The sequence below is a fragment of the Diorhabda carinulata genome, chromosome 2, assembly GCF_026250575.1.
Source record: "Diorhabda carinulata isolate Delta chromosome 2, icDioCari1.1, whole genome shotgun sequence".
Classification (NCBI taxonomy): domain Eukaryota; kingdom Metazoa; phylum Arthropoda; class Insecta; order Coleoptera; family Chrysomelidae; genus Diorhabda; species Diorhabda carinulata.
The window spans coordinates 7,560,875-7,588,143 of NC_079461.1; the positions used below are offsets into that span (position 1 = coordinate 7,560,875).

At 31.9% G+C, this 27,269-nt stretch overlaps 2 protein-coding genes across 2 annotated transcripts in view; one reads left to right on the plus strand and one right to left on the minus strand.

Annotated features, from left to right (window-relative positions):
* Positions 1 to 3,025: 3,025 nt before the first annotated feature.
* LOC130903708 (cuticle protein 7-like) lies at positions 3,026 to 12,715 on the minus strand. Its single transcript, XM_057815945.1, has 2 exons — positions 12,681 to 12,715; positions 3,026 to 3,710 (listed from the first exon to the last, which is right to left on the minus strand). Exons 1-2 carry the CDS (start codon positions 12,713 to 12,715, stop codon positions 3,026 to 3,028), a joined length of 720 nt encoding a protein of 239 aa, XP_057671928.1.
* Positions 12,636 to 27,269, plus strand: part of LOC130890765 (harmonin) — a 79,959-nt gene continuing 65,325 nt past the window's right edge. The window contains exon 1 of the mRNA XM_057795067.1: positions 12,636 to 12,971. The gene's annotated coding sequence lies outside the window, so the exon portion shown is untranslated. The remainder of the gene's footprint in view (positions 12,972 to 27,269) is intronic.

Consider the following 27,269-nt stretch of genomic DNA (forward strand, 5'->3'; position numbering starts at 1 on the left):
CAGCTAGTGAAAAGTAAATTCCTTAATTTGAAGAACCAAATTTTGAGATAAATCATTTAATCTTGAGAGCGACATATTTTGAATTATTGACTTTTGAGATGGAAATGAAACATCGGCAACTTTCAACGTACAGTCTTTAATAAAATCACCATCAGTGAAAGGTTTTGATCTTCTAGTGATTTCTAATGCAATAATAAAATTTGATTTCAGGGCTTCTTCGCTCTCTGTATTAGCTTTAGTAAACATCGATTGTTGACCTTTAAGTTTAGATTCTAAATATGACAATGTGACGATTCTTATTTTTTCAGTGTAACAATTGAATAATTTTGACTTCTGATTTGTATCATAGTGTCTCTTCAAATTAAACTCCTTATAAACAGCAACTGTTCGATTACAAAACAAACACTATGGTTTATCTTCCCATTCTATGAAAAAGTATGCAATTTCCCATTTAAACTGAATGACTCTGCACTCACTATCAACTTTACGTGTTTGTGCCAAAATCATAATAATTATGGAACTCGACATAACAGTTATTATGGATATCGCACACGCTCGACATAAACAAATCCATACCTACTTCACAGTAGAATTACTTGTCTAGGAACGCGCTGCCCTTGAAATTACTTATAAACATCCGTAGACTTGAGAGTACAAGTATTTAAATCATCCGTAGAGGAATTGATGTAGTCTAAAAGCTCTAAAAAACATGATTCTTTTCTCAGTGACACATTGCGATCGCGGGCCTTATTGATACGGTCCAAGGGCCAGAAGCGGCCCGCGGGCCGTGTCTTTGACATGACTGGATTATATGATTATATTTCAATACCATCGAAAATCGCTCTTAGACAAGAGAACAATCCTTTTTAACTTTCAATAAACATCAACATGGACGTTAATAATGTATATGTGTATTATTTTGATATCTCAAAATAGTGAGTTAATTATGCAACAAGTTCTTTGTATTGATATTTGCAAATAATTCCCATGTATATTGATCAGTGTTTTCTAAGAAGTTTTCTTGTAGTAATAATAACACATGAAATGAACGCAGAATCGGATCATGAATCTGTCAACTGCCAGCTGAGGTATTAAGTTTGTTCCAACACGCTTAAAAACAATTATAAAATTTGTTTTTACAAAATAGTGGGCTGTGTGTGTGTGTTTCTTCGATAAACTGTCACAATTTTATTTCTTGATATTCGTTCAAGAAAATCCGTTTTGTGTCTGATTAAAACGAGTGTAGTATTATCATTAGTAATGGATAGTAATAGTGGAGAAAGTGTAAACTGTAGACCAGCATATGTTGGTGAATCGGCAACTGCACCGATTATGAATCTTCTCCCTGAGAAATCCAGGGAACAGTATTTGAAGGACTATAATTCTTTTATGGAGTGGCGTACTAAAGAAGACTTATTCAAAACTGAAAGGCACCCTAATGGTAAATAACGACGTAGAAATCATTAAATTCTCGAAACTCATTGCATATTTGAAAAATAAATCAGTTGGCTATAGACCCAAAAAACTAAAACATTTGCCCGTGAAGAAATTAATAAGTTTCTGTTGCAAGCTCCAGACGATCATTAACTCATGTATAAGGTATGACAGCGAAAAATTTTAATGCAAGCTTAGATTTGTAACATTTTTTAGGTTGCTCTAATATTAGGAATCGCTGGAGCTTTGCGAAGGGAGGAATTATATAAAATGCAGTGTAACGATTTTAATAATACCGGAAATGTTTCATTTATCACAGTAGCTGATACAAAAACTAATGTTCAACGTCGATTTACTGTTATTGGTGAAATATCTGACAATAGATTAAACTTGGTAAACATTTATAAAAAATTTAAAAACCCACAACTCACAAATGTCAAAACAGATCATTTCTTTTTGCAGTATAAAAATGGAAAATGCAAAACCCAAGTTGTAGGTATCATCAATAGCCTTTCAAGAATTCACTCGCTTATCGCAACATATTTGAATTCACCTAATTCAAAAAACTACAATGGGCATAGATTTCGACGCTCTTCGGCGTCTCTATTAGTGGATTTACGTAGGAGTTACGTAGACGACTCAAAACAAAAATAGATTCCGCAGTGAAAATTTTAACGGCAACAACTAGTTGTAAGTTCGTGAAAGATCGTGAACATTGTAAACAATTTTATAAAAATAGGATAATATATTTAATTCAATTATTTTGTTCAATTTCAATAGCTATTAGAAAAAAATAAAAACATAATTAACTTGTAATATTTCCGTTACAAATTGTAGCTACTCGCTTTAGACCAAACGGTAACAAACAAGCTTTGGACCAAATGGTAACAAACAAGCTTTGAACATTCGTACGCACAAAGTAAAATATGTTCCAAGAAACTAAAGGTTTATCTGATCGATCTCATGCTGAAATCACTACACTTGTCCAACGTGCCAGATACAGTGAATTTTAAATCTCCAATAATAGGAATCATGTTCATCCGAAATTTGAGCTGCGATATACCACTTCTTTCGAAAAGCATCGACCATAAATTCCAGGTATTTTAAAATCGATACAAAATAAATCGAAATTAGAATTTTACATACTGAACCCTTCGAACTCTGATTTTTTTTGGGACTTATGCTATTATACGGTTTCATCACCAGCTGTTTCCTGATATGGTAAGCAACAGTAAAGTTTAATACGCTATAACCTAATAAAACCTTAACCCTGAGAAAACACAAAAAAATATGAAAATTTCAATGAATTATAAAAAGTTATCTTTTGTTGTCTGTTTTTATGTAGCAATAGCTGACCAATTTCATATTTAATTTGCTAGATTTTACTGTAATATGATATTAACTGCACTGTAATGATAATCGACACCTACGGATCCAATCAACAACCATTTAGAATTACAGTAAACTTTTAAATATTTATAAATAAAACTAAATTATGTTGAAAGCTCGAGGCGATGTGAAAGGCTTATTCAAATTTCATTTTTTATTGTCCAAATAATAAATAAATAAATATCAATATATAATAAAAAAATCAGTGGTAATACGCAGGAGCAGCTGGTTTCAATAGTGTGTAAGTAGGTTCAGCATGGGCAACTGGAGCAACTACTTTGTAGGTAGGTTGGGTGTAGGCAGCAGGAGCAGCTACTTTGTAGGTAGGTTGGGCGTAGGTAGCAGGAGCAGCTACTTTGTAGGTAGGCTGGGCGTAGGCAGCTACAGGCTTTGCTTGGTATGCGGCTGGTTGCCAGTGTACAGCAGCGTTGAAACCGCTGTGAGCATCAGCTGTATATTCTACGATTCTTTTTGAACCGTCAGCTTCAACGAGGGAGTAACTTCCTTTTACTACGTCACCTTCACGAGTTTCTTGTTGGCTTTTGATGTCACCAGTATGAGGATCTTCAACGGCGTAATTGAATTGATAATGAGCTGGTGCTGAGTAATCTTCAGCGGCAATGGGTTTCTTGTAAACTGGACTGTTGTAAGATGGAGCGGGATATGAAACTGGAGCTGAATATTTGGCGATTGCTGGAGAGGCGTAAGATCCAGACGGTGCTAGTTTGGCATAAGCTGGTGCTTCATATCCTTGTGGAGTGGATACACTGGAGTATGATACTGAAGGAGCATCTGAATAGGCTTGGTGAGGGTTCAACGCAATAGCTTGGATGGGAGCAAGGAATGCGAAGAAACAGATATACTGAAAAAATACAAAATTACTAATTCTGAATAGATAATTATGAATAAGGTTTCTGCTATAGGTTTTTATATCGATTCAGTATTGCAGCTTGATAATCATCATATATTTAAATTAACAACTCACATAGCAAACCTACAAAAACGATTTTATATAATTAGTGTCCTCTACACTTAGTTTATACTTTTACTATCGAAAAGGTGGAATATTTACGGAGAAATATGTTTATCGAATAATGGTAACCAGTTTTGAGAATCATCTTTACCGAGAGAGAAATAGATTGTCTGTGAAAATGTTTAATGGCAGAACTTATGATTCAACCGAAGGAGTTGGAGGAGAAAGACAAAATTTGTTAATAGGAAACTTGTAACATGAAGCATCATTGTTAGATTGCTGAAAGCTTGTAACTTCTGTAAAAATTCCTGTCGGTGGACTACTCACAAATTGTGAAAAAATCATGTGAGTGAATTATTTACAGGTGGAGTGGAAAAATTTCAAGTTCCAAGTATATGGACTTCTACTGTTTTCATAAAAGTGAAAAAAGTGTTATCTGTTATTCAAAGACATATTCCTTCATTGTAAGGAAAAATTTTTGCCAAGTTTCTCCATATAAAAACCTTTTTGCCTAGCGTTATTCTTTTCCTAATATCTCATTTTCTGTAGCAATTTCTGCATTTCAGAATAAGATTTTATCAATAATTCGAAGAAACAGAATTAAATTAGAGAAAAATCAGAATAAGTGAAAAAACAATGAAATAAAAAGCCTACAAAAAAGATAATAACAACAAGTATGTCAAAAATAGATCCACAAAACACATTAATCAACAATTAACTTACTTTGAAAGCCATTTTATTTTTGAGAAACGATTGTACTCAGCTAATGCAAGAAACACAATGATTTGTCAATTGACTGTTTGTCTTTATATATTTAAAAAATTGAAAGGAGTGGTACCTACGTGTTGTGTAAATACTCGAAATCCCTTATGGCATTTTCGGTAGTCTAATTATGAACTTCTATATATTACACGTAATTAAACTATCTGTACCAACTGACATTGATCTAGAAAAGATTATTATATGATCAAGAATGTACTTTTTAAAGAATAGGTAGTACTCATTAACTAATTGGCATTAATATCGAGTGGAAAGTTAAAATGGAACGATTTTTTCAAATAATAATTGAATTCAGGAGGTTCAGAGACTTCTCTCTATTACAAACAGTTGTAATGCGTTTCCATATAGTTGTTGATGAATTTTTATTTTCAATGATCTCATTTCAAAAATATTTTATTTCTTTTATCAATTTGTGACGAAGAATACAAGGTTAAGTTAAAAATAAATAATAAATATATACAACCAAATTGATATAAGGAAAAATGTCGAAGTGCTGTAATATATATAAACTCGGCTTTAAAAAATCACGAGAGGTCAAATCGGGAGATCAGGCAAATCAGTCATGATTGATATGAGGTGTGCTCAATTAATAAAAGACCAATTAATGCGTCACTTAAAAAATAATAGCATCATTAGGAAAAACATCCAGGTGAACATCACACGCGGTCTAATAATTCCCGCTCTGTTACTATCTTGTATGTCTAGAAAATTAGGTCTTGAAGAATTATCCACAGAAGCTCAAGAGCAAAAAAATGTTTGCACGCAGACCGTTGAGCTGATCAAATCTAAGATTCCACGCGAACTGCTAAAAATAAACTTAATTAAACAAAATTAGGTATAAATCCATTCAACGTTTTAGGTGTTGTACCTGTCACCGTTAAAGTATTGATATCATTTAATTATTAAATAACTTAAAAACCTTTTAAAATAAGTGTTGGACTATAAAGGGTAATATTCAAACTATGTGTAAACCTTATATTCGATAATGAAAATAAGATGTAAGCTTACAACTGGTTCTTGAGTATTTTAACAACTACTCAGCTTAGGTAGATACTATAGTGATTTTTGTAGCATATTTGCAAGAATTGTTTACAGGGTAGCATCTAGTGAAGGTTGAATAGTATTTGGCTTGTTCATTAAAATTAATTTTGAGATTAATAGAATTAAATAATCGGTGAAAATATTCTTTATAATATTCTGATAGGTACGTTGATAGATTTAACTTTATTGAAAATGGAAAAAAACGTCAAAATTTCAATTTAGAAGAGCTAGTATAACTTTGTGACTATATCTCTTCTTTTTTTGAGTAAAAATTAACAAATCTAAAATATATACCAAAATATGGTGACAACAAAGTTATTGTGGATCATTTTTTATAATTATTTGAATCAAATATCTGTGCAGCTAGTTGTGATTTGCTATTAACTATTAACTATCCATAGCTTGCGTGAAAATTTAACCAAAATAACGCAAATATTTTGTGGAAATAATTATTTAGTGTCTTAGAAAAGTAGAAAGACAACTTGTAACATACCGACCGGCCAATTGCTATGTTCGTCAAATATTTTTTCAATTTTGGTGCAGTAGTCACTTAATTATAAAAGAAATTAATTTCTTGTTGACCTCCTAGTCTATTCGAAACTTTTGATAGACTACCAGTTTCGATTTCAGAACATCCTTTTTAACTATGGCGCCTACTACAGACAAAAACTTGAGTTGAATTTTAGTAAATTTATACTAAATTGAGCCAATAGCAGCTTCACTGTCATCAACGGCGACATCTTCAGTTCTTGGACCAAAGTTGAGGGTCGCAATCATCGCGGCTTTTCAGACATATGTTCTTTCTCTAGAATATACCAGTTCCAGTTGTTTTTAGTTTATAATTGCTTAGTATCCGTTGCGCTCTCTTGAATAACAGTTAGTGCGAATTTTATTACTATTTTAGTAAATTTAATATTGTCGAAACTATTTTTGATTGCAAAATCTTTTTAATTTGTACAATCGTGTCTAAAATTTGTTACAATTTGTAGACAAAAGCATATGAAAATAAAAAACAAACCTAAAAATAACTAAATCAAGATACAAATATAATAAAATTTAAATATACAGTAGGAAATTACAATGAGGAACAAAATTATAGGTAATAATTAGTATATAAGTCCATAGCAAAACTTGAACCAAGATGCAGCATGTCTTTCACGGACTAGGCACTTTCCAGTAAATGTGCCTACAAGTTATTGCGAAATGCGGGAAAAGATGATATCGATTTGATTTCAAGTGGCAAGTGATTGTGCATTTTGTTGCATTGTAAAATATTAAGCCCTTAACTAATTCTGAAAGTGGAGTAGGTAGGTTAAGGCCGTGCTCCGCGTTCATAAGTGGATAGCCTAGCAACGATCTTTCTGAAATTCGAGAAGCGTGTTTACGAATTAGGCAAATGTATTCAAAGATGAATAAGGAAGGAAGAGTCAGAAGTTAACACTATAAATGAAGGAAATCATTGAACAATACATGCTATGATTGCAAATACAGTTCTTATAGAAAGTACATGGTGAAAATAAGCTACAGCATAATACGTACTATGTAAAACAATATTAATTGAAGAATTAGCTAAAACAACTCCTGTTAATCCTTCTACTGTAAATAAAAAAATAAAACCTAAGGCTCATAGTGTTGCTGGACTATAATTGATTCTTAAAACATGAAATGTTTTAGTCGGTTCTGCAATAATTATTGTAGCTGATGTAAAATAAGCTCAGATATCTACATCTATTCCTAATGTGAATATATGGTGTTTTCAAACAATAAATCCTAATAGACCCATTGCTATTATAGCATAAATTATTAAATTCTTTCTAGTTTAACAATATGTCCAAAAAAATCAAAAGAATTGTTCATGGTACCTGCAAGAACTGGTAAAGATAATAAAAGAAGAATAGCTGTAATTGCAACTGTTCAAATAGGTATTGGGTCTATTGATATACCTTCATGTCTTATATCAACTACTGTAGTAATAAAATTGCCTCTAAAATTGATGAGGTTCTTGCTAAATCTAAGCTAAAAGTAGCTAAATCTACTGAAAGATCTCCACAAGCAAGTAAAGTAAATAAAATAAAATTAATTATTATTTCAAAGTCGTTAACAGTTTTTTCGCCTTTTTCTTTATTTATATATTAATTGTTTATTTCATCTGCGTTTCAGTTATATATATTTTAACTAAAGCCAAATATCACTTTCTGAGGACGTGTCTCCAGCCGGAAACATTAACCTTGTTTCAAACAACTTCGTGGACTAACTGTTCCAGAGTCTGTAGGGGTGATTTGATAGTCTTATCCTTATAGAATTTTACACATATTTGACGCATCAACTCAAATATTGACGACAATAGTCTGCAGTTAAGGGAAGCGTAAATGATATGGAAAGAAACCAAAATCTCCAATACGGCGATATCCAAAGTGAATTTTGTTACGCTTGATACCAGTAGACGAATTCACAATAACTGGCACTATATAATAACTAACACTTCATAATATTCTGTTTTCATTAACGTAAAATCGATACAAAAACATACAATATGTGTATTACACGCTTCTCAAAAGTTCGGTACGGTCCATGCGCAAGTTCACGTCTCTTTGTCTGGTGTTGCAATCTAAAATCCAGCTCGATTTTTGAAATTCTTTATCTAGCAATCGGCATTTCTTGAAAGGTATTTGCGACGTTAAAACTATGTACTTCTAACTAACTATTAACTGGGATTTATATTGTCTGATACGTGAATGGAAAACTTATTTGGACAATATATTTTATATAATTTTCAATATGTTCTTATTGCTTTTCAAAATTTTTATATATTCATTCATACCTATCATAAGGTAATATCATAATATCTGAAATCAAATAGAAGTTTTTCTTTTGATTATCATATTTTGAACAGTCAATGATAATATATCGTGAGTTGAGTTTGATAGATATCACAATGAGTAAGTTGGTTTATTTAATAGGGGGCGAGAGATGTCAAGTGTATATTTGTTGCTCTATTTGTAATCTTGTGAAGATCATTTGTTTTATCTTTATTTTTGATAAAGCTGGCACTATGAATTTTATTTCATTCGTTTTAACTCAGTATTATTGCGGTTTTAATCATTTTACCACTATTATATAATTTCACTTCTTAGATAGTCCACAAGATATCTTAAGCTGTAGTTCATCACTTTTATATCTCTATATATCTATCTATATCTATATCATTAGCTGTAGCAGTTTCTATGACTATTTTATCAGCCTTTTCGTTTTCTAATCGCGGTGGCATGTACAAGATAGTTTTGGTGTCTGGTTCTTAGTTGATTTTTGACTGATTGTACATAATGACTCGGTACAAATTGCTACATTTTTTCTTTGTGTTTTTCAAACTTCAAGGCTTGTTATTCAGTGGACGCATGATCTTATCACTGACAAATAACGAATTTTGCGCAAAATTTATGCCAAACAGTCTACAAACCATAGACTTTGGAATTTCTAGGCGATTCATTATTAAATTAATACATTATTTACTTTCCCTTGTTTCCAAGAATCAAAAACGGGCTAGCAACGTTGTAATTTGACGACACCGAGGAGCTGTTGTTATGCACTTTTGGGTTTACGTTGGAGCTACGCCATATTCGTTTCTATGATATGCCGATTTTAATGAAGTTTCGACAATAGTTTTGTAGTACACATTGATCAAACCAATCGATTGAAAATATTTTTTTAAAAACGATCGATTTTGAAGAAAAAATACTTTTAGATTCAAACTTTTATAAAATTGTTCTAATTTTTTTTTGGCAAAATCACAATTTTTTCATAATTATTTTTTAAAACTGTAATTTCCATATCTTGAAGAACCATTTGTGTGTAAAATTAATACGTCTTCAATTTTTGTTTATGGTTTTTCCAAAATTTGGAAACAAACTTTTTTGATAAGTTTTTTCATCCTGGATGATAATTCAAAAAACTCTTCACAGATCTATTTAGGGTTTTTTAAAGTAGCTTATAAGTGTCAAAAATTGAGGAACCAGAATTCGCATTTGAGGATCCATTTTCTTGGACCATATCAAAATATGGTAATTTACATTTAGAGTTTCGTATCTGTTTGATTTGACATAATAATATTTGTTAACATCTCTTCCGAATCTGTTATTTGACATTTTTTATGATTATAGTTTTCTCTTCCTTTCTTAATTATTTCTTTTTTTTTTGCTTTCCCAGTAGCTGTGCATCCAAATTTTTAGCATCACATTTCATATTTTACCAAGTTACCATTCAGTTTTCATGTTATTGTTTATTTGCTTCAACATTTGATATTGATTCTCCCATAGAGCAACCCTCAATTTTTTATATATTTCAACCAACATCATTTTTTGAGCTTGAGGTGTTACCAATACGTTTGAAATTAGTAAGATCTACTTTATGAATAACTAGGTGAGTAGTATATTTCAGTTCTTAAATGAGATCAGATCATTTTTTTTCTATGTTAATTCTTGCATTGTATAGAAAATGAAGAGATCTTTCAAATTTTATGCCACAAGACGTTAACTACTATTTGATTGTAGATTGATGGTAGAGATCAATCATATCGTATTTGTTTTGACACGTTCCAAGATATCTTTAGCTTAACGGGATTGATTTATTACGCTTCAAGCCTAAAAAACCTCCAAAATGGTATGGAACTAAGTATTTTGCCGATGACATTGTATTCATATTTTAATAAAATAAAATCAGTGCTATAAGTAGTTGAAATAGAGGTAGATGATGACTGTTTGGACCAGTCAATAAACTTTCGTGAGGTAAATCAAAATGGAAATCACTAGACGAGTGCAGTTTCTGAAAAACTTTCCCACAAAGTGAGAACCAACACCAAATTCAAAAGATCTTCTTTTAATTGATAAACTAGAAAATGACAGTCTTAAAGAAGCATGGTAACCGGTTTTACTGTCATGTTAACGCCGAAATTGTTCAGCAGCTAGATTTGAGTGTTGAATAGGATCTTACCATATTTTTTTTTATTCAAATGACTGCTTCACTAATGACATCAATTAAAACATCAATGTATAATTTTGAATACAAAATAACGCTAAATAAAGAAACTAGTGAAACGCTTTCGTTGGTTGTTGGTAACTCGAGAATACTGAACCGAAAGAAGAAACTCTTCGCCGGCTGAACACCAACAAGAAAAAGTATCGAAAGAAGGGGAAATTATTTTAGTCCAATCCCAGGAAGAATTAATTTGATTTTAATTATAACATGAAGCGGATTTATCATTTAGTCATAATAATGATTTCTAGGAAAAATTGAACAATGAAAATGAGTAACTAACGATTATTTTTTATAGTGAAATGAGTCATTCATATAATGGTTTATGAGATTTGTACTAACTACCGTAATATTTGAATATTAACGACCAAAATTACTGATTGAAATCGAGAAACTTTTTTATGGAACACTGCATTAAAATTGCGAGTTTTGTTCATGCTATAAACATTTGCGTTCTTTGTATTTTTCATCAAAAATTTCTTTGAGTATCTTTGTTTGTATCGCTGCGCCACTATCTCAATAACTTGGAAGGGAGAACTGCCCAACATCGTTAATACTGAACATATTATTTACTACTATCACCACATCAACACTCACAATTAAACCAACTGACCCGCTTGTCGGTGACCAAGCTATCGTCTTCAGAGAACGTGGAAAAACTTTCTCATGGTTAGGTTAGGTCATATTGTCCAAAATGATCAATGCATTAATTGATTTAAATAACCTTAGTGTAATCTATGCATATCTTTTATATTTTGAAAAAATTATATAAAAGAAATAACACAATTTAAAACTGCTGGAATCTTAATTAATAATTGTGAATAAGTTTCATTATCAATATACCTTTATACACATTTTTATATTTTACTTGACCATAATTTCAGTTCCAAACGATGAATACGTAAATATTCGAAAGCTGGGAATATATCAGAGTTAGTACACTTTAGTGTTTAAGCTTGCCACATTCCCACTACGTTTATTGCAGGAAGTCGATATTGTGAATGGTGCTTGTTGATAATCTCAACAAAATATAGTCTAAATGCTGTGTTATTACATAATGAAAATTTAAAATCATCTGTACGAGTTGTCCGTTAAAAGTCAATGAAAGAAAATGGCAGATAAGAGGTGAGCTTAGTTTATACTTCAGAGAGGACTCACGGCATATTGCTGTTTACTTTGTATGCTGCTCAATAATGTAGTGAATGAACAAGCACTAGGTGAGGTAAATTTGGCCAAAAAGCTGTGAATTTCTACTGAAATCTCAAAATCCTTTTGCCTCCACTTCCCATTAAACCTATACTAATAAAAATCTTTATGAAGGTTTCGAGAAAAAGAGGTGAATAATTTAAACACCTAAAACAAGCATTTTGTGAGTTGAGTGACGCCAAGGCAGGGGAGGGTATTTTTATTGGGCCAAAAATTAGGAAGCTGCTGGGCGATATTAATTTTATAGAAAAGCTTACCATGCCGGAAGCTAAAGCTTGCAATTCATTCGCTTGGCCTCTAAAAATAATTCAAAATTCCCATTTCTCATTGAGCTTTTGGAAGCTGTCAGCGACTAAAAGGTTCCATAAAGTTATCAGAACAAAGGAACTTCGGTGACCCAGCTGTGATTGGTGATAACTGTTAATTTTTAACACGTATAATATGACCCCTCCAAAAGGGTATTTTAGAATTTTTATGAGTGAGATCAATATCATTTATAAAGATATAGTCGGTAGACAACGTTAGAAAATCTGGTTTTTCCAATGTAAAAAAGAACGTCTCGTATTTTTGGTCATTTTCGTATTTAGATTCATTCTACTACAGTGTGCTATTTAGCTTTATGTTAAAAGAAAATTTCGTCTACAAGTGAATTATCAGTCTCTCTGGTATATTTTCATAATTACATTTTCAGAATTATTTTATTAAACTTATTCCACGAACCGGTCTACTCCCATCCACTGTTTACCATCCTCATGCCCAGAGGTCGGTCCACTTCGATGGCATTGCCTTTTTCTGTAGTTTCACGAGCGTTCATCGCGAATCAACTCACCTGGGTGCACCGACGTGTGATATAGCATTTGTCATCCGTGTAACTCACCTGTGAACGGAGATTGTGTTTTGTTTCGCGACTCCGGACTCCCCTTTTAGTTAGAAACGATTTTTTATGTGGTTTGTAAGTGCCGGAGTGTAACTCCGGAAACGTTCATTGATAAAACTTAAGGTCATCGTTTGTTTATCGTACGTTATGGTTTTGTCAGTTTACTAAAAGTTTTTAGGTGAAAACTTTTTTTTTGTGGACTTCTGTTAGTTCTATTTTCAGTTTTTATGGATTGAATTTAGAGTGAGTAAGCCATAGATTGATATTATTATAAAGTAATTTACCATTTGAACATAGAACAAATGTATGTAGCAACTTTGTTCAAATGGTTGAAATAAGTGCTTCAAATAAGTAATCACGGTTTTAATTACTAATATTTCATTCTTCCTCTCATTTGTATTATACAAATTTCCTCTAATAGTCTTTATAAATGGGTGGAGTAAAAAAATGTATTACTTGAGAAACAATTGGGTATTTGAGAAGGTTTGCCGACATTGTGTACCTGTACTATGTGCTCTACATATTTCACTCACGATTAAAAAACTAAAGTATTTGTAAACTCTATCAACTATGAATTATTAATCTTAGCCGTGAGTAGTAAGTTTATAGCTTTATAAAAACCCATTATTAATTTTTTAATCAGAAGCTGTACTGCAGGATGCAATCCTTGTCATCATAAATTTCTGATATCATCCACTACTTTGTTGATTATGGATCTAGTGGACTAAGCTGTTGTTTAGCTCAAAAAATCTGATTATTTGGATTCAGAATTCTACTGCCACATCGTTAATCTTGAAACATTTGATATAGTATTCTTACAATCCTGTACGTCTTGCATATCGATGTGAATGGATTGAATACTGTAATAATTTTTCTCTTTTAATAGTTTTCTTTTCTGTTGAATTTTCTGCAGCCCCTTTTATATATTATATAATATGATTATTATATTGTCGTTGATATTTGATGATTGTGCGTTCGCGGTGCTTGGAGAATGGAGAAGCGAAATTTCGAGCTACGCGTAGCGATCAAATTTGGTATCTGGATAGTATTGAAAGTATTTGCTCAAATGTTTCTTTGACATAAAATTGTTAAGGAGAAACGTGGAAGACAAAGTCTGAGGAAAGAAACCGGTCGAGTTTCGCATTGACATGAACCCGTAGCGTTCACACTAAAAAACCTTTCGGAAGAGCAAAAACAATAACATTGGTAGAAGACTGCTTGGAACTGGTAGAAACATCCTACGCTATATTTCAAGACCCACAAAAGCTCGCATGAGCAAGTTGAGAAGTTCGAAGTACTTAATATACTTCGAAAAATGGTCAATAGAGTGCCGTCAAACATCATGAATAAGTGGATGTTGTAACATGATAAAGCACTTGTCATTATGTGTTAAATGTGTTGTTCTGTTGCTTCTGGAAAATTTCAGTTTTACTCCTTATTTACCGGATCTATTGCTGTGCGATTTCTTTATCTTTCCTAAAATAAAAAAAATGAACATGGAAAGCAAAAATCGCTGGATTTAGTATTTCAGTTCGGAAGGGAATTACTTTGAAGGGGATTATTTACCGAGAAATTTTATAATAAATAATTTTCCCAGAATTTTGAGGTGTGGATAGGAAAAAAAAATAAAAAAATATATTTAGAATAAAAAATAGGAAAAAATGATTTTTGTAGTTTTTCTTCGAAATAAATCTTTTCATTATATTTTTTCCAAGGTACACCTCTTGCAGTACGGAAAAACTGTTTCTTATGTAAAGTATACAAAAATGTACGATGTGTTTTGGAAAATACTATAAGAGATCAAAAATAATTTCAAAAACATCAAGAAAATTCAGAAGGGGATAGATTTTTAAAAATAGATGTGTTGCTCGTGAACAATTAGAGAGAGAAAAATACTTTATTGTGAGGATTGATTGATAGCTTCTTTAACTTCCTCTTCAGAAATAGCTTTCATTATGATACTTTTGTAAATATTTAGTAGAACCTTGAGGATATTTTAATCCTCGATTATTTTATAAAAACATAAAAAAATATGAAAAGTAATTAATTCTATTAGATTTTCGAAATGTGGTAAATTATTTCCTAAACTGTGATAAAGTCTATCCTCATACCTTCTTATAACTATCTCGTCAAAACTTAAGGCTGTACCTCTCTACTCAAAGCTGTTATTCTTCTTATTGGATATGAATAAATGTTAAGCGTCTTTGGAAAATTTGAAATGAATATAGCTTTTTATGAATTTTGGGATTGGATTTGGCTCCAATAGAGAGCTGATGTAATTTAGTTCAAAACCGGTCTACAATTTGTCTTCTTTAAAAATATTGTAACATGATTATAAGAATTATTTGATTTTCCATAGATGTGGTAATATAGTGCGCTATCAAATTGTGTACTCATTTTGAAATTAGTATCAATGATAAAATAAGTTGAAAAACAATATAATATCCAATCTAAAATATATGTCATTGTTTATAATAGATATATTATGTAATTTATTTTCTACATAGATAAATAAATATATATTATAAATAGGAAATGAAAAGCTACGTCGAAGTTGTGAAAAAAATACTGATTCGGTCACGTATTGCAAACATTTCTGCATTTGTTTATTGTAGAGTATAAAGAATTTATTTTGTGTTTTCATTAAGCTATCAAAAATTGTTATTAGATAAAGCAGCTTTAATCAAAATCATCAAACAAAAAAAAATTGATAAATGAGTTGAAGGAGGCACTTGAAAGAAGTTGTTGCCAAAGAAATTACTACGATAGAAGAACAAGAGAAAAACATTGAGAATTCTTCAAAGATATACTGCAAAAAACTGGATGATCAATAAGCGTTTAATGTAGCATTATTTATAACAAAATTGTGGGGTGGGACCGATTGGCTACATATTGATTCATTTAGAAAAGATATGTCAGGTTTAGTTCAGGTTTTGTACCAATTGTTTTCTCCTGAAGGTTTGGAGCAAATCATTTCGTGAAAAGACAGTTTCGGAAGGTCAAGTGTGTATAAGTTGGCGATTTGATATTCGGATTGATTAATTTGTAAAAGTGACACCAAAGAAAAATGAATTTTTCAGCATTCCCTTTTTTCAATACGTCAGTTGAACAAATCAAATTCTCCTCAAAGTAAAATTAGTTCTAAACATAAGATGTATATTAAGTGGGAAAAGTCTCAATATTACTTTGTGCAAACAAAAGATTTCTCCAATAACTAATTGTCCTATTACCATGCAGTTCATTCTACTATTCTCTGATATAGCTTTGACTGATTTCCAAGATCTTTTCTGAAACTATAACCCGAGTTCAGGTAAATCACCCATCGGCTGATTGCTAATCCTCAGAACGAGATTCAGATCACAATTTTCGAACGTCGCGTCAAATTTTTGGTAGAAATTTCAAATTTAAAGCATGATCTAAAAGAAATTTTGATTTCCATTACATGACATTTATTTAGTTGTATAATGGATTCTATATGTTTAATAACTGATATTGAGCAATTATCAACGATTTTCTCTCCTCACTCGAATTTTGCACTAAAGTTTGGTACCAATATGCTTATTTTATGCTGAAGTGCCGAGAAGTATAAAAATCGCACAGCTCAGTAACCTATCAATGACGCTGCTCAGCCATTTAAGAGGAAATAATGATTTTTAAGTTCAAAAACGATAGACAAATGAAACAACCTACCAGGCACAGTGGGCCCGATGCACTAAAAACCTTTCTAAAAGTCGAAATTGTCATGTGTTCAGGAATGCTGCTAAAGGGATGTTGGCTCTGTAACGGGGTGGAATGAAATAAACCTGAAACGTTTTCTTTTCTCATTTTTGGACACTTAAATGTACGCACCGGCACGCATCGAACGATTGTTCGAGATACAAAATTAATCAAGCCTAACGTTTTAATTTTTTGCTTAAACAAACGAGCATAGTATATAGAACGTGCTATTTGCCCGTTTTGAAAATATCATAGTTTTTATGTAACGGATATTTATATGCGTTTATTATAGTTTACGGCCTTTCGTGAAATTTAAGAATCTATTCACTACCTGGCAACAACTGAAGTGTGAAATTAATACGGAAAAATATCAACATGCTCAGAATGTTGTACGCAATCATTTAATATCCGAAGGGGATGGCGAAGAACCTTTAAAGTTTGTACAACGTAGCATTTATCAGCTTTGCTTCGCATTTTCCAAAAGGTGGCAAATCGAAAAGAGGATGGAAACAAGATTTCTGGATCAAATACTGCTTGGCTTAATAAACTTAATAAACTTGCCTATTTGCCTGATGAAACACCATCAAGGGGCTTAAGAACAGATGGAAAAATACTACTACGTCCACGAATAAGAGAAGCTTGAAAGAACTGTGACAAAAATGTATAAAAATGTATAAGCCAGATGAAGCATTGATGCAAAACTGACATTTAGTCGCTACCAAAAAATAAATTATTGTTCCGGGTTAGTATCTGAACATTCTGATAGAGATAACTCGATCATAGTGGCTTATAAACGCTTCATAGGAGGCATGCTCCTTTGGTAAGAATTCACAATCACTACTGAATACTAAATATATGAACTGATTTTTGTTAATTTTTCATACCAGTAAGTCATAAAGTACGTCTCATAGTTAAGTTATCCTTTTTATAATTTTTTTTTTCGGTAAATTCTGAAGGTAGTTTCGCAAAACTTCTGTGAATAATATGGGTGTGAAAATTTTCAAGCAATTTTAATTGTTGTGTGGATTAATTATTAACTTTGGCAAGTTTCATGTTAAAAATTATTTTTTTATTATGTATTGTATTGTTTTATAGTTAGTTTCACAATATTCACATTGTTTCTTTAGCGTTAGGTAATGTTTCGATGTTTTGGTTTACTTTCGTAAGCAATCTGTAACATGAAGATTGAACAAATTATAAAATTGTCATCATACTTAATAGCTACAAAATTTTGATTAACTGCGGTTATTTGTAATCGTATCGAAGTGTATAACATTGTAAAACTGCAATTAATTTGTACAGAAGGGCTGAAACCGTTGCAGTGACGCAATTATAAATATTGTGAAAAAAATAGTAAATCTATATAGTAGGTTGTACTTGTCATTAAACATTGAAAGTTAAAGAGCTTTGAAAATTACTTCGGTCAATATGTATAGAATAAATTCAATTTTAGCGTTATTATTTATTATACGAAAAAAAAAACTGAAACAGGTCGATTTTTATTCTTGAATTGACAATTCACAGTATGAAAATATTCCACTCCAGCACCCCCTGGAAAATTATAAATAATAAAGGGGGTCGTGAGGCACCTTGTTGGAAAGAGATTTCAATCCAATGTTCAGCAAGTTTTTTTAAATTTGGTGCAAACATAACTGAGAAAATTAATTTTTAAATTGTAGAATTTTGATGATGTTTATATCACAAAACTTTACGTAGAATGAAGATATTGATGTCGCATAGTATTTAGAATGTATTTTTCAATGTACTTTGCAATTAAATTAAATTAAATTAAAATGACCACCATTCACTTCTGGATAATAACCGAGGCGATTTTGGCACAACATTTTGAATGATCTCAGGGGTTATAAATCAGTAATATTGACTGGTCTATTGAAATATACTTTAGATTTTAATCAACCCTATAAGAAGTAATCGAGAGAAAGTCAAAACGGGGGATCTAGCCGGCCATTCGATCGTTCCACATCTTCCAATCCACCTATTAGGATAAACCTCGTTCAAATAATTTCTAGTTGTTTGTCTTGTCTTTTTGGTGGTAAATAGATCGATTCAGCTCATTTGGATGATTAGCATCAGGAAAAAGTCTTTGTGGTATAAGCACTAAGAATTTAATAAAAAAATCTCGATAAACCTCATTATTAAGTGTGCCCTTTAAAAAATAAGGGCCAATTATTTTATTGTTAATGAAAAAAGCCCAAATCAGGATCATCTTCATTTAACTCCTGAACCAACTGAACTTGTAAAGGTGGCATTTTTATTTATGCAAAACTCTCAAAATAGATGATTTACTTACATCATTTTCGGCGGCAAGTTCTATTGTAGTCTTATGCGGATTTTCCTTAATCTCTAACCTTTTTTCATCTGTAAATTAAACATTTTTAACTGGTTTTTCAATATTTTTTACATATCCAGTTTCACGAAACTTTTGCTAACTATAGACTGCGTAGCGTATTGACCAGGGCATTTATTATTAGAAATTTCACAAACCTCCTTTTGAGTTCTTGATTTATTACCACAACCAATCATAATTAAAATGTCTATTCTTTAAGTTTCCGACAAATGAGCCATAATTAAATTTAATAAGCGCACAAATATTATAGTGACATCTTTTAGTAACTTCAAATACCTGATATCAATTATTTATTTGGCTTTCTATTCCAAAATCGCTTCGGTTATTGTCAATAAGTGAATGGTGGTCATTTTGCAACTTCAATATAATTGTAAAGTCCATTGAAAAATACATTAAAAAAAGGTTATATTGCTAAAATTCCTTACGAGAGGGTGGTTATAATTCAGAGAGTTGCTGGAAGGGAATAATATTTACATACTATAAATTGTAGATAGATATCAAGCATTCAGCATATAAATTAGTAAAAGCGAAATTATTTTGCTTTTGAAAATTAAATATTCACAATTATTAGAAAAATATTTTTTTTATAACACATCAGTCAAATAAGTAGGTAAACCAGTTCAGTTTATTACCTGAAAATAGGTATATAGATAACTAAAATCCACTTTCTAGTGCCTTACATATATTGTCATTGGAAAGCTGAAATAAATAAACATGACCTCGGTGTCTATGACTTTGAAAATATGTGATAACATTAACTAGTGTAGTAGTATATAATTAACGATAATTACTGTAATTATATAGTTTGATCCAGTTTCACTTTTACCGAATAGTTGGATTTATTAGGGGGAATGGATACGATTCATTCTATTTAAATGAGGCTATGTGATTTTTTGGTAGTTCTATTCATACTTGTGGAAGCAAAATAAACGGTAAAAATAAAAAATGATAAAGGATTCTGTCACCTTCGGCGGCGTTCGTTATTGACACTGCATTTGTTTTATAAAAGTTCATTTTCGTTATGCAAATACGAGGATATATTGAAAAATTCTTAGCCTACCATAGAACCAAACAAAATTTCAATGTCAAAATATTTTATTACTCAACATATTCTCCTCTTAATTGGATACATTTATTACAGCAAAACTGCAACGTCTCTAGACCTTTCAAAAAAAATGTTACTTCTTTCTCTGCATACCAGATCTCCACAGCTTTTATTATCTCCTCGTTGGAAGAAAATTTACGACCTCTTAAACTTTTTTCTCCAGTTATTGTTCTAAATCAATCATGATTACTCCATGGTAATCCCAAAAAACTGAAGCAAGAACATTTCCAGCAGATTTTTGGACACGAAACTTCTTAGGTCTTGGACAACCAGAGTGTCGCCATTTCATCGATTGTTGCTTTGTTTCTGGATCTTAGAAATGTACCCAAGTCTCATCCATAGTAACAATTCGGCTTAAGAGGTCTACATCGAGCACAGATCGAACGCGATACTTCTACCCTTGCACGCTTTTGGTCAACATTCAAACATTTGGTGATCCATTTTGCAGCAATTTTTCTCACGTCCAAATTGACGTGAACTATATGATGAACGCGTACGTATGAAATATTCAGTGCTTCAGATATCCGTTTTCGCCCAATTCGACGGTCTGATAAAATCATGTCATGAACTGCATCGATATTTTCGAGGACAGAAGCTGGCTTCCCGATCGGTTATCATCTACCTCTTTACCTCTTTTGAAGCTTGCTGTCCAATTTTTCACAGTGCCATAAGAAGGACATTGATCACCAAGGGTATTAAGCATATCTTCGTGAATCTGCTTACCTCTTAACCCTTTTAAATACAGGTAGTTGATGATAGCTGGATACTCCAATGGTTCGATTTTCACAATTTCGGTGGACATCTTTTTTCCTTTAATTAATTGCTTAACTCTGGTTTAGTTTTTTGACGTCAAACTTTACACTGACACTTCTAATAAGTTATTGTTCGTTGTTATGGTATATTTAAAATAACCTTTTGACACTGGCTATCTTCATGTCCAAATTTTGACTGATTTCCATTATTCCACACTGTACCATCTACCTCAAATGGCCTCTAAAAAGCTATAAACCTCAATGAATTGGAACAGTTAATATTAATAGAAACAAAGTTCTAAACTCGAATATCAAAATCGCAAGCTAAACTACGATTCAAAAACAAATTAAAATTATAAAAACATGAATTAAAGCAACAGTCGAAACCGAACTAATATTTTATTTTTATTTTGACTGGAACGCTTCCAGGTTCAAATGTTTTCTAGCAGCATTTTGATTTCTTACCAGGATTACTAAGAAAACGACAGATTTGTCGTGTGAATGGGTATTATAAGCGCTTATTTTAACTCGCCCCTATATATCAGTTTCGCGGTCGAAACTTTTCAAATATTTTAATAGAAGTGGTTTTAGGGTTATGTTGGTCAAGTATTTGGAGTAGAATTTTTTATACCAAGTTATATACTCATAACCAGACTCCCAACACAATGGCATGAAAGCTGCACTTCAGAATCTTAAGAATATGGAACTTTGTAGAAAATACAGAATTAAATCTAACATTCAGGAGAAGATTGAATAACATTGTGCTTTATTCAAGTAATACACACTAATGTCTCATGAAAATAGAAAATTTAATAATAAAAGAACAAAAACAAGGATGCCCACACTTTTTAATATATATTTGAAAAAGGTCCTACAGAGATGGAGCAGGAAATGTGGAAGGAAACTATTGAAACCGAGATGGTACATGTGTATGAGAGATAAAGACAAAAATAACTTGGGGAATACAAACCGCAAAAGCACTCCATGAATTGCTATGAGACAAGTCTCGTATTGAAGAAAACAGAAAAAATAACATTTCAAAGCATAATAAAGAATATTAGGGCAGAAGTATGGCCAACAAAATCAACAATGGGAAGCAAAATAAGTTGAAGTCACAGGAATCGATGAAATAAGAACTGCGGAAATGTGGCAACGAATATAGAGGAAGCTGGAATGCCAGAGCAGAGGTGGCCAAAAAAAAAAAATGGAAAGAGAGTATTTAGGGAGAAGACATATTGGACGACCAACTCTAAGATGGGAAGTATACATTGGATATATGATGGTGGATGGAAGCCTAAGAGTAGGTAGAATAATTCCTATCCGCTATTTTGGAAACCAGATATTATAGACAAAGACGAGATAGATACCTACCAAAAACGTCAAAAATTTTGAAACTGTTTTTGTTAATATAAATGACATAATCATAATTATTTTTCATGATTTTCAAGTGTAAATACTAAGTGATATAAGTGTAGTTCTTATCAATTACATTACTTCCATCACTGTGAACCTTGTGAGGTTGATAAGTTAAAAATTTAACCAAACAAATTGTTGTTGAACAAAGCAAGGTCATGGTTATACGGTGAATGCATTGAAATTAGACTTAAATCTCTGACTTTTCCACGGGTTACTTTTTTTACGCAACATTTGTTGAGATCTTGGTTATATCCGATGAGCTCCTCAAGGTAAACAATATCTTTTCAATTCTGAAAAATCTAATGATAATACGAGCTTCATAACTGCTTCTCCGGTTCTCCACCATGATCTTTTTCGCACATTATGAATTTGAAACCAAAATAATGAGATTCTTTTGCTATTTGGTTTGAGGTAAACGGTTCAGAGTTATAGTATGGCTAGAGTGTAGCTTCAAGGTGATTTATGTCGGTATTTCTAAATTTTTAAAAGAATTTAATTGTCTTTTGTAACAGTTGGATGATCAGGACGAGGTTCGATGAAACTGCCATTTCAGTTTTTCCTATTCTGAATTATTTATTGTAATTTTCAAAGCGTAGTAATTTTTTATTACTACAGAATAACTTTGTACTTTATATATCGTGAATTACTCAGTATCGTATAGCATGACTCCAGTGGTGAGTAAGTATTTGAGATTTCTGTTAGATTGAGCTGAAATTATTTTTCTCTATCTTATTATATTGTTAACTGCAAACAACATGAAGAGAAATCTACGATGATGTAGAGGGAGAATATTCTTTCTTTAATTTTGAAAAGAATCATCAAGTGTACTTTCTCCACGCGCTTCTTCTTCCATGCTTTCACGGCCCTACGTGAAAATTTTATGCTTAAAAACAGCAGTTTTATAGAAGTTGCACCTTCCTATCTACATAAATTAATAATTCTTGACGTGGAGTGAATATCTGAAACATGCTATAACCATTATTTTTTCTGACGGATCACCTTACATTAAACTGGTAGAAAAATTACTAAACTATAGAACTTTGGATATCATATAAAATCAACTTATTGGTATATTTTTCCAAATATCTAATTATAACAATTGAAAAATACTTGGTAGATCAATATGTATATTCAAGAATATTCATTGATTGGGTTTAGCGCATTAAGATATAGATTAATTTACAAAGTAAGTAGTAAAAGATGAAAGTTTTCTTTACTATCGTTAATAGATTCATCAACATGAAAAAATACTTTCAGAATCTATTATATTCAATCTTGAATAAACAATAATAAGTAACGTATTAAAAAAATTTGATAGATAATAACAAGAGCTTTCTCTTACGCCTACTATAGTTTATAAATAATCAGGTTAAATGATTAAACACTAAAAATCAACTCTAACATCCAATGGGGAGCTGACTAATGATCTTTGTATTGTTCAAGATTGATTCCATTATTCATGATTGTTATAAAAGCTGCCTCTCAAGTTCGTACATATGCTAATAAAAAGAAATAATTTTTATGATATAACTTTTGTATTTCTATTTTTTTATGTATGGGGCTAGATTTTATACCCAATACAAATGTAAAAATATATCTGTGGCTTGGTTCTAAAAGGTCCAATGTCAATTTTTTCAAATTTTATGCTATTTTATCAAAAGTTTCCAATTTAGTAAAGCTTTGATTCTACAAACGAAAATTTCTAATAACAAACTAGAATTATTGGTTCTATTTCCATCATAATGTCAGTCATGTCCCTCATTTATTTAATATTAAATTTAACACGCGGTTTTCAAGACATTTAGCTCAATATGTATGTGGAATTATGTACATGCAGCATAAAATAAGAGGAGCTTCAAATGGAGAGCGCAAAACAGAGATTGGGTAGAGAGAGACCTACATAATCAATTCCATCTATTAACCTAAATATGTAAAGTTACACAGTATAAAAATTATGAGGGGAAAGGAGGTAAAATAATTATAAAATTATGGAATGAGTCCCATAGTGTATATTTCAATATTAATCAATTAAACAAGGATGTTTATTGTCTCCCCTACTGTTTAACCTCTACTCTGAAGCAGTATTCAGCGAAGTCCTCGAGAATACAACTGCAGTCATAAAGATCAATGGAAACATTATAAACAATCTTCGTCACGCAGATGATACCGTGGTAGTGGCCAGTAACCTACCAGAACTTCAACCTCTTATGAATAGGTCCAAGACCAAACTATTGGTATTCTCAAAAATACGAAGAAACGCCATCCTAAGACTCCATGAAGAGATCATTGAACAAGTGTCATCTCTAATATACCTGGGCACGCTCGTCAACCAGCAATACGACCAAAAACTCGAAATCAGATCAAGAATTGCGCAAGCGCGGAAAATCTGTACAACGTGAGGAAAACTTCTGGGAAACCCAACATCTGGAACTCCAGACCAGAATGCTTCGCTGTTACATCTTTCCTGTTTTTCTGGACAGATGCAAAAAAGTTGGACCATAGATGCGGCCACAGAGAAGAAAATTAATGCGTTCGAAATGTACGCCTACAGACGAATGCTGCGGATATCTTGGACAGAACATAAGACAAACATAGAGGTCCTACATCAATTGTGTAAACATAAAGAACTTCTCACGACAATCAAGGGGAGAAAGCTGCAGTACCTAGGACTTATAAATAATACAAAATTCATGACTGAAAGACTTGCGCAGATGGCTCGGACAGACGTCTACAGAAATTTTCAGAGCTGCGGTTTCTCGTGCAACAATAGCCATTTGAATCACCAACTTACGTGGGTAGAGGGCGTCGTAAGAAGAAGAAATACAACGAAAGAAAGAATAACAGTTATTTTAAGCTGGAACATATAACAGCAATTATTTGCACAACTTTCTATTACTTCATGTTTTGAAACGCACTGACCAGTTTGAATCTGTTAGGATTATCATTCTACCTCTTTGGAGGGATTGTATTTACAGTGTGTAACATGAAAGGTTAATCTTCAGTAACATAATAGTATCAATTTTTGTTCCAAATCCAGAAGAAATTGACAAAATACAGAAACCTGTCTATGAGCAAATTGATATTGAAAATTTGTCATTTGAGGATAAATCAAAGTTGGTATGACCTTCGACCAGATGAGAATGTATAACAAGTGGACAAACTTGCTTGGTCAAACAAGCGATTTAAATAAGACAAGTAAGTGCCTTCCGAAACATTTGACTGATGACCAAAGAGAAAATCGTGTTTCAATTTGCGAGTAAATTAAAGATTTCATTGCTAGGATTTCTACCGAAGATGAAGTTTGGTCTATGGCTATGAACCTAACAGAAAAGGCTATCAATCAAAGCTAACATCAAGGTCATGATCAATGTTCTCGAGAAACGATGTGAGAAGATATAATAGCTAGTGTTTGGCTTTTGATTATCTTCTCAGTATATATAAATACATCTTACTCGCAATACTTAGCATCATGTTTTTTTAATGACAGAAGCAATGCACCTAATCTTAATTAACCGACATTTTACATTTAACCTAATCTACTAAGTACTTTACTGTCCTAAGTATTCCCAATGGTTCACTTAAGAAATATATGTTTATGCGCACAACTATCGAATTAGGTCATAACTGTCATTTTTCACACAAGTTCAAAAGGCTTGGTGGGTTTGAAACTGCGGAGTGTGTTTCTTGATTTCGTTATTTATGCGGTAGGGAGTCGGTCTTCAGCAATCTTTTTTATCTCTTCTCTGACTGTTTTTATATGGAGCTCTCGTGTATTACGGATAAACCACTATATTCCTTAGTATTAGGTTTTGGACTCTTCGCAGGCAAGCATAATTACTTTCCCTTGTACAGGCCCATAGTTTTAAACCATACGGGTTTGAATATTTTTTTGTATAATAGCACCTTATTTTTATCTTATCTGAATTTCAGTTTTTTTGTTTTCTTTTTGATATGCTCCTACCACTTTAGTTTTTTATCCAGATATACTCCCAAATATTTGACCGTTTTCTTATATGGGATAATCTTATCGTTTAGTGTAACTGAGAGACTTTTTACCATCTTAAAGTTGATAAGAGCGGATTTTACCTTATTGATTTTAATAGGCCATTTGTTAGTCCAGACATCTATTTGGTTAATTAAATTTTGAAGATTATTAACAACCTCTTTAATTGAATCTCCAACAGCTATTATTGTAGTGTCGCCTGCAAATGTAGTCAGTTTAAAATTTTCCGAAACAAGGATGTCACAAGTATCTTATGGGTACAGAATTGGTCCCGAAACACTGCCTTGAGGAACCCAGTCGAAGCTCTGAATATACGTTTTCTTGTTTAATTCTGAATGTACGGTCTTCCAGGTAAAAGTCTATTAGCTGAACATAATGAGAAGGTGAATATTTTCTGATTTTTAGTAACAAACCCTTATGCCACACTTTATCATATGCTTTTGCAATCTCTAAAGAGACAGTTGAGCATATTTTGTTTTTTTCAAGAGATGACTCCATTATATTTATTATACAATGTACTTGATCTATTGTGGAGTTCCTATTGCAGAAGCTAAACTAATGGGATGGATTAATTTCGTTATGATCAAGAATGGTTTGTATTCTTATTAATAGTATGTTATCAAATAGTTTTGAAATAATTGATAATAATGATACCGATCTGTAGGATTCTACTTAACACCAAGGTACTTCTGGAAAATAGTTCTCAAATCTTATATTACTTTTTTAATTTGTTTTTAAGGTTAACTTTGTTGATAATCTCTCCTATAATATGCTATTATTGTGTTTCCTGTTCGTTTACAATAATAAAAAAAACCAGATTTATTTCGCGAAGCGAAAAATATTTTCTATATTCCTATCTATTATCGTTAGTAAGTTATCTCATGTGCCATCCATCTTCTGATGAATATTAATAGTAAAGCTAACTGTAACTTGCCCCATTGTTGCTATTTAGCCATATAATAGCCAAATTGGTTTCCATTTTCTCTGTGTTGATTTCTAATATACATAAAATTTCGCTACATACAGCATACCGTGTCTGAAAAACAAAATTAGTGTGTTTTTTTCGTGTCAAAAGCTTTTTCTTAATTGTTTTCTCTATCTTACAAATGTCTTACAGTTTATATTTCTTGAGTTTTATTTATAGTTAATTGCATTGGATACGATGTGTAAGTTAAATGTT

Coding starts and splice junctions, on each gene's coding strand:
- LOC130903708 (XM_057815945.1), bottom strand. CDS start 12,715: ATGACAAATGCTATATCACACGTCGGTGCACCCAG. Junction 3,711..12,680: donor TCACACGTCGGTGCACCCAG/GTGAGTTGATTC, acceptor TTATCTATTCAG/AATTAGTAATTTTGTATTTT.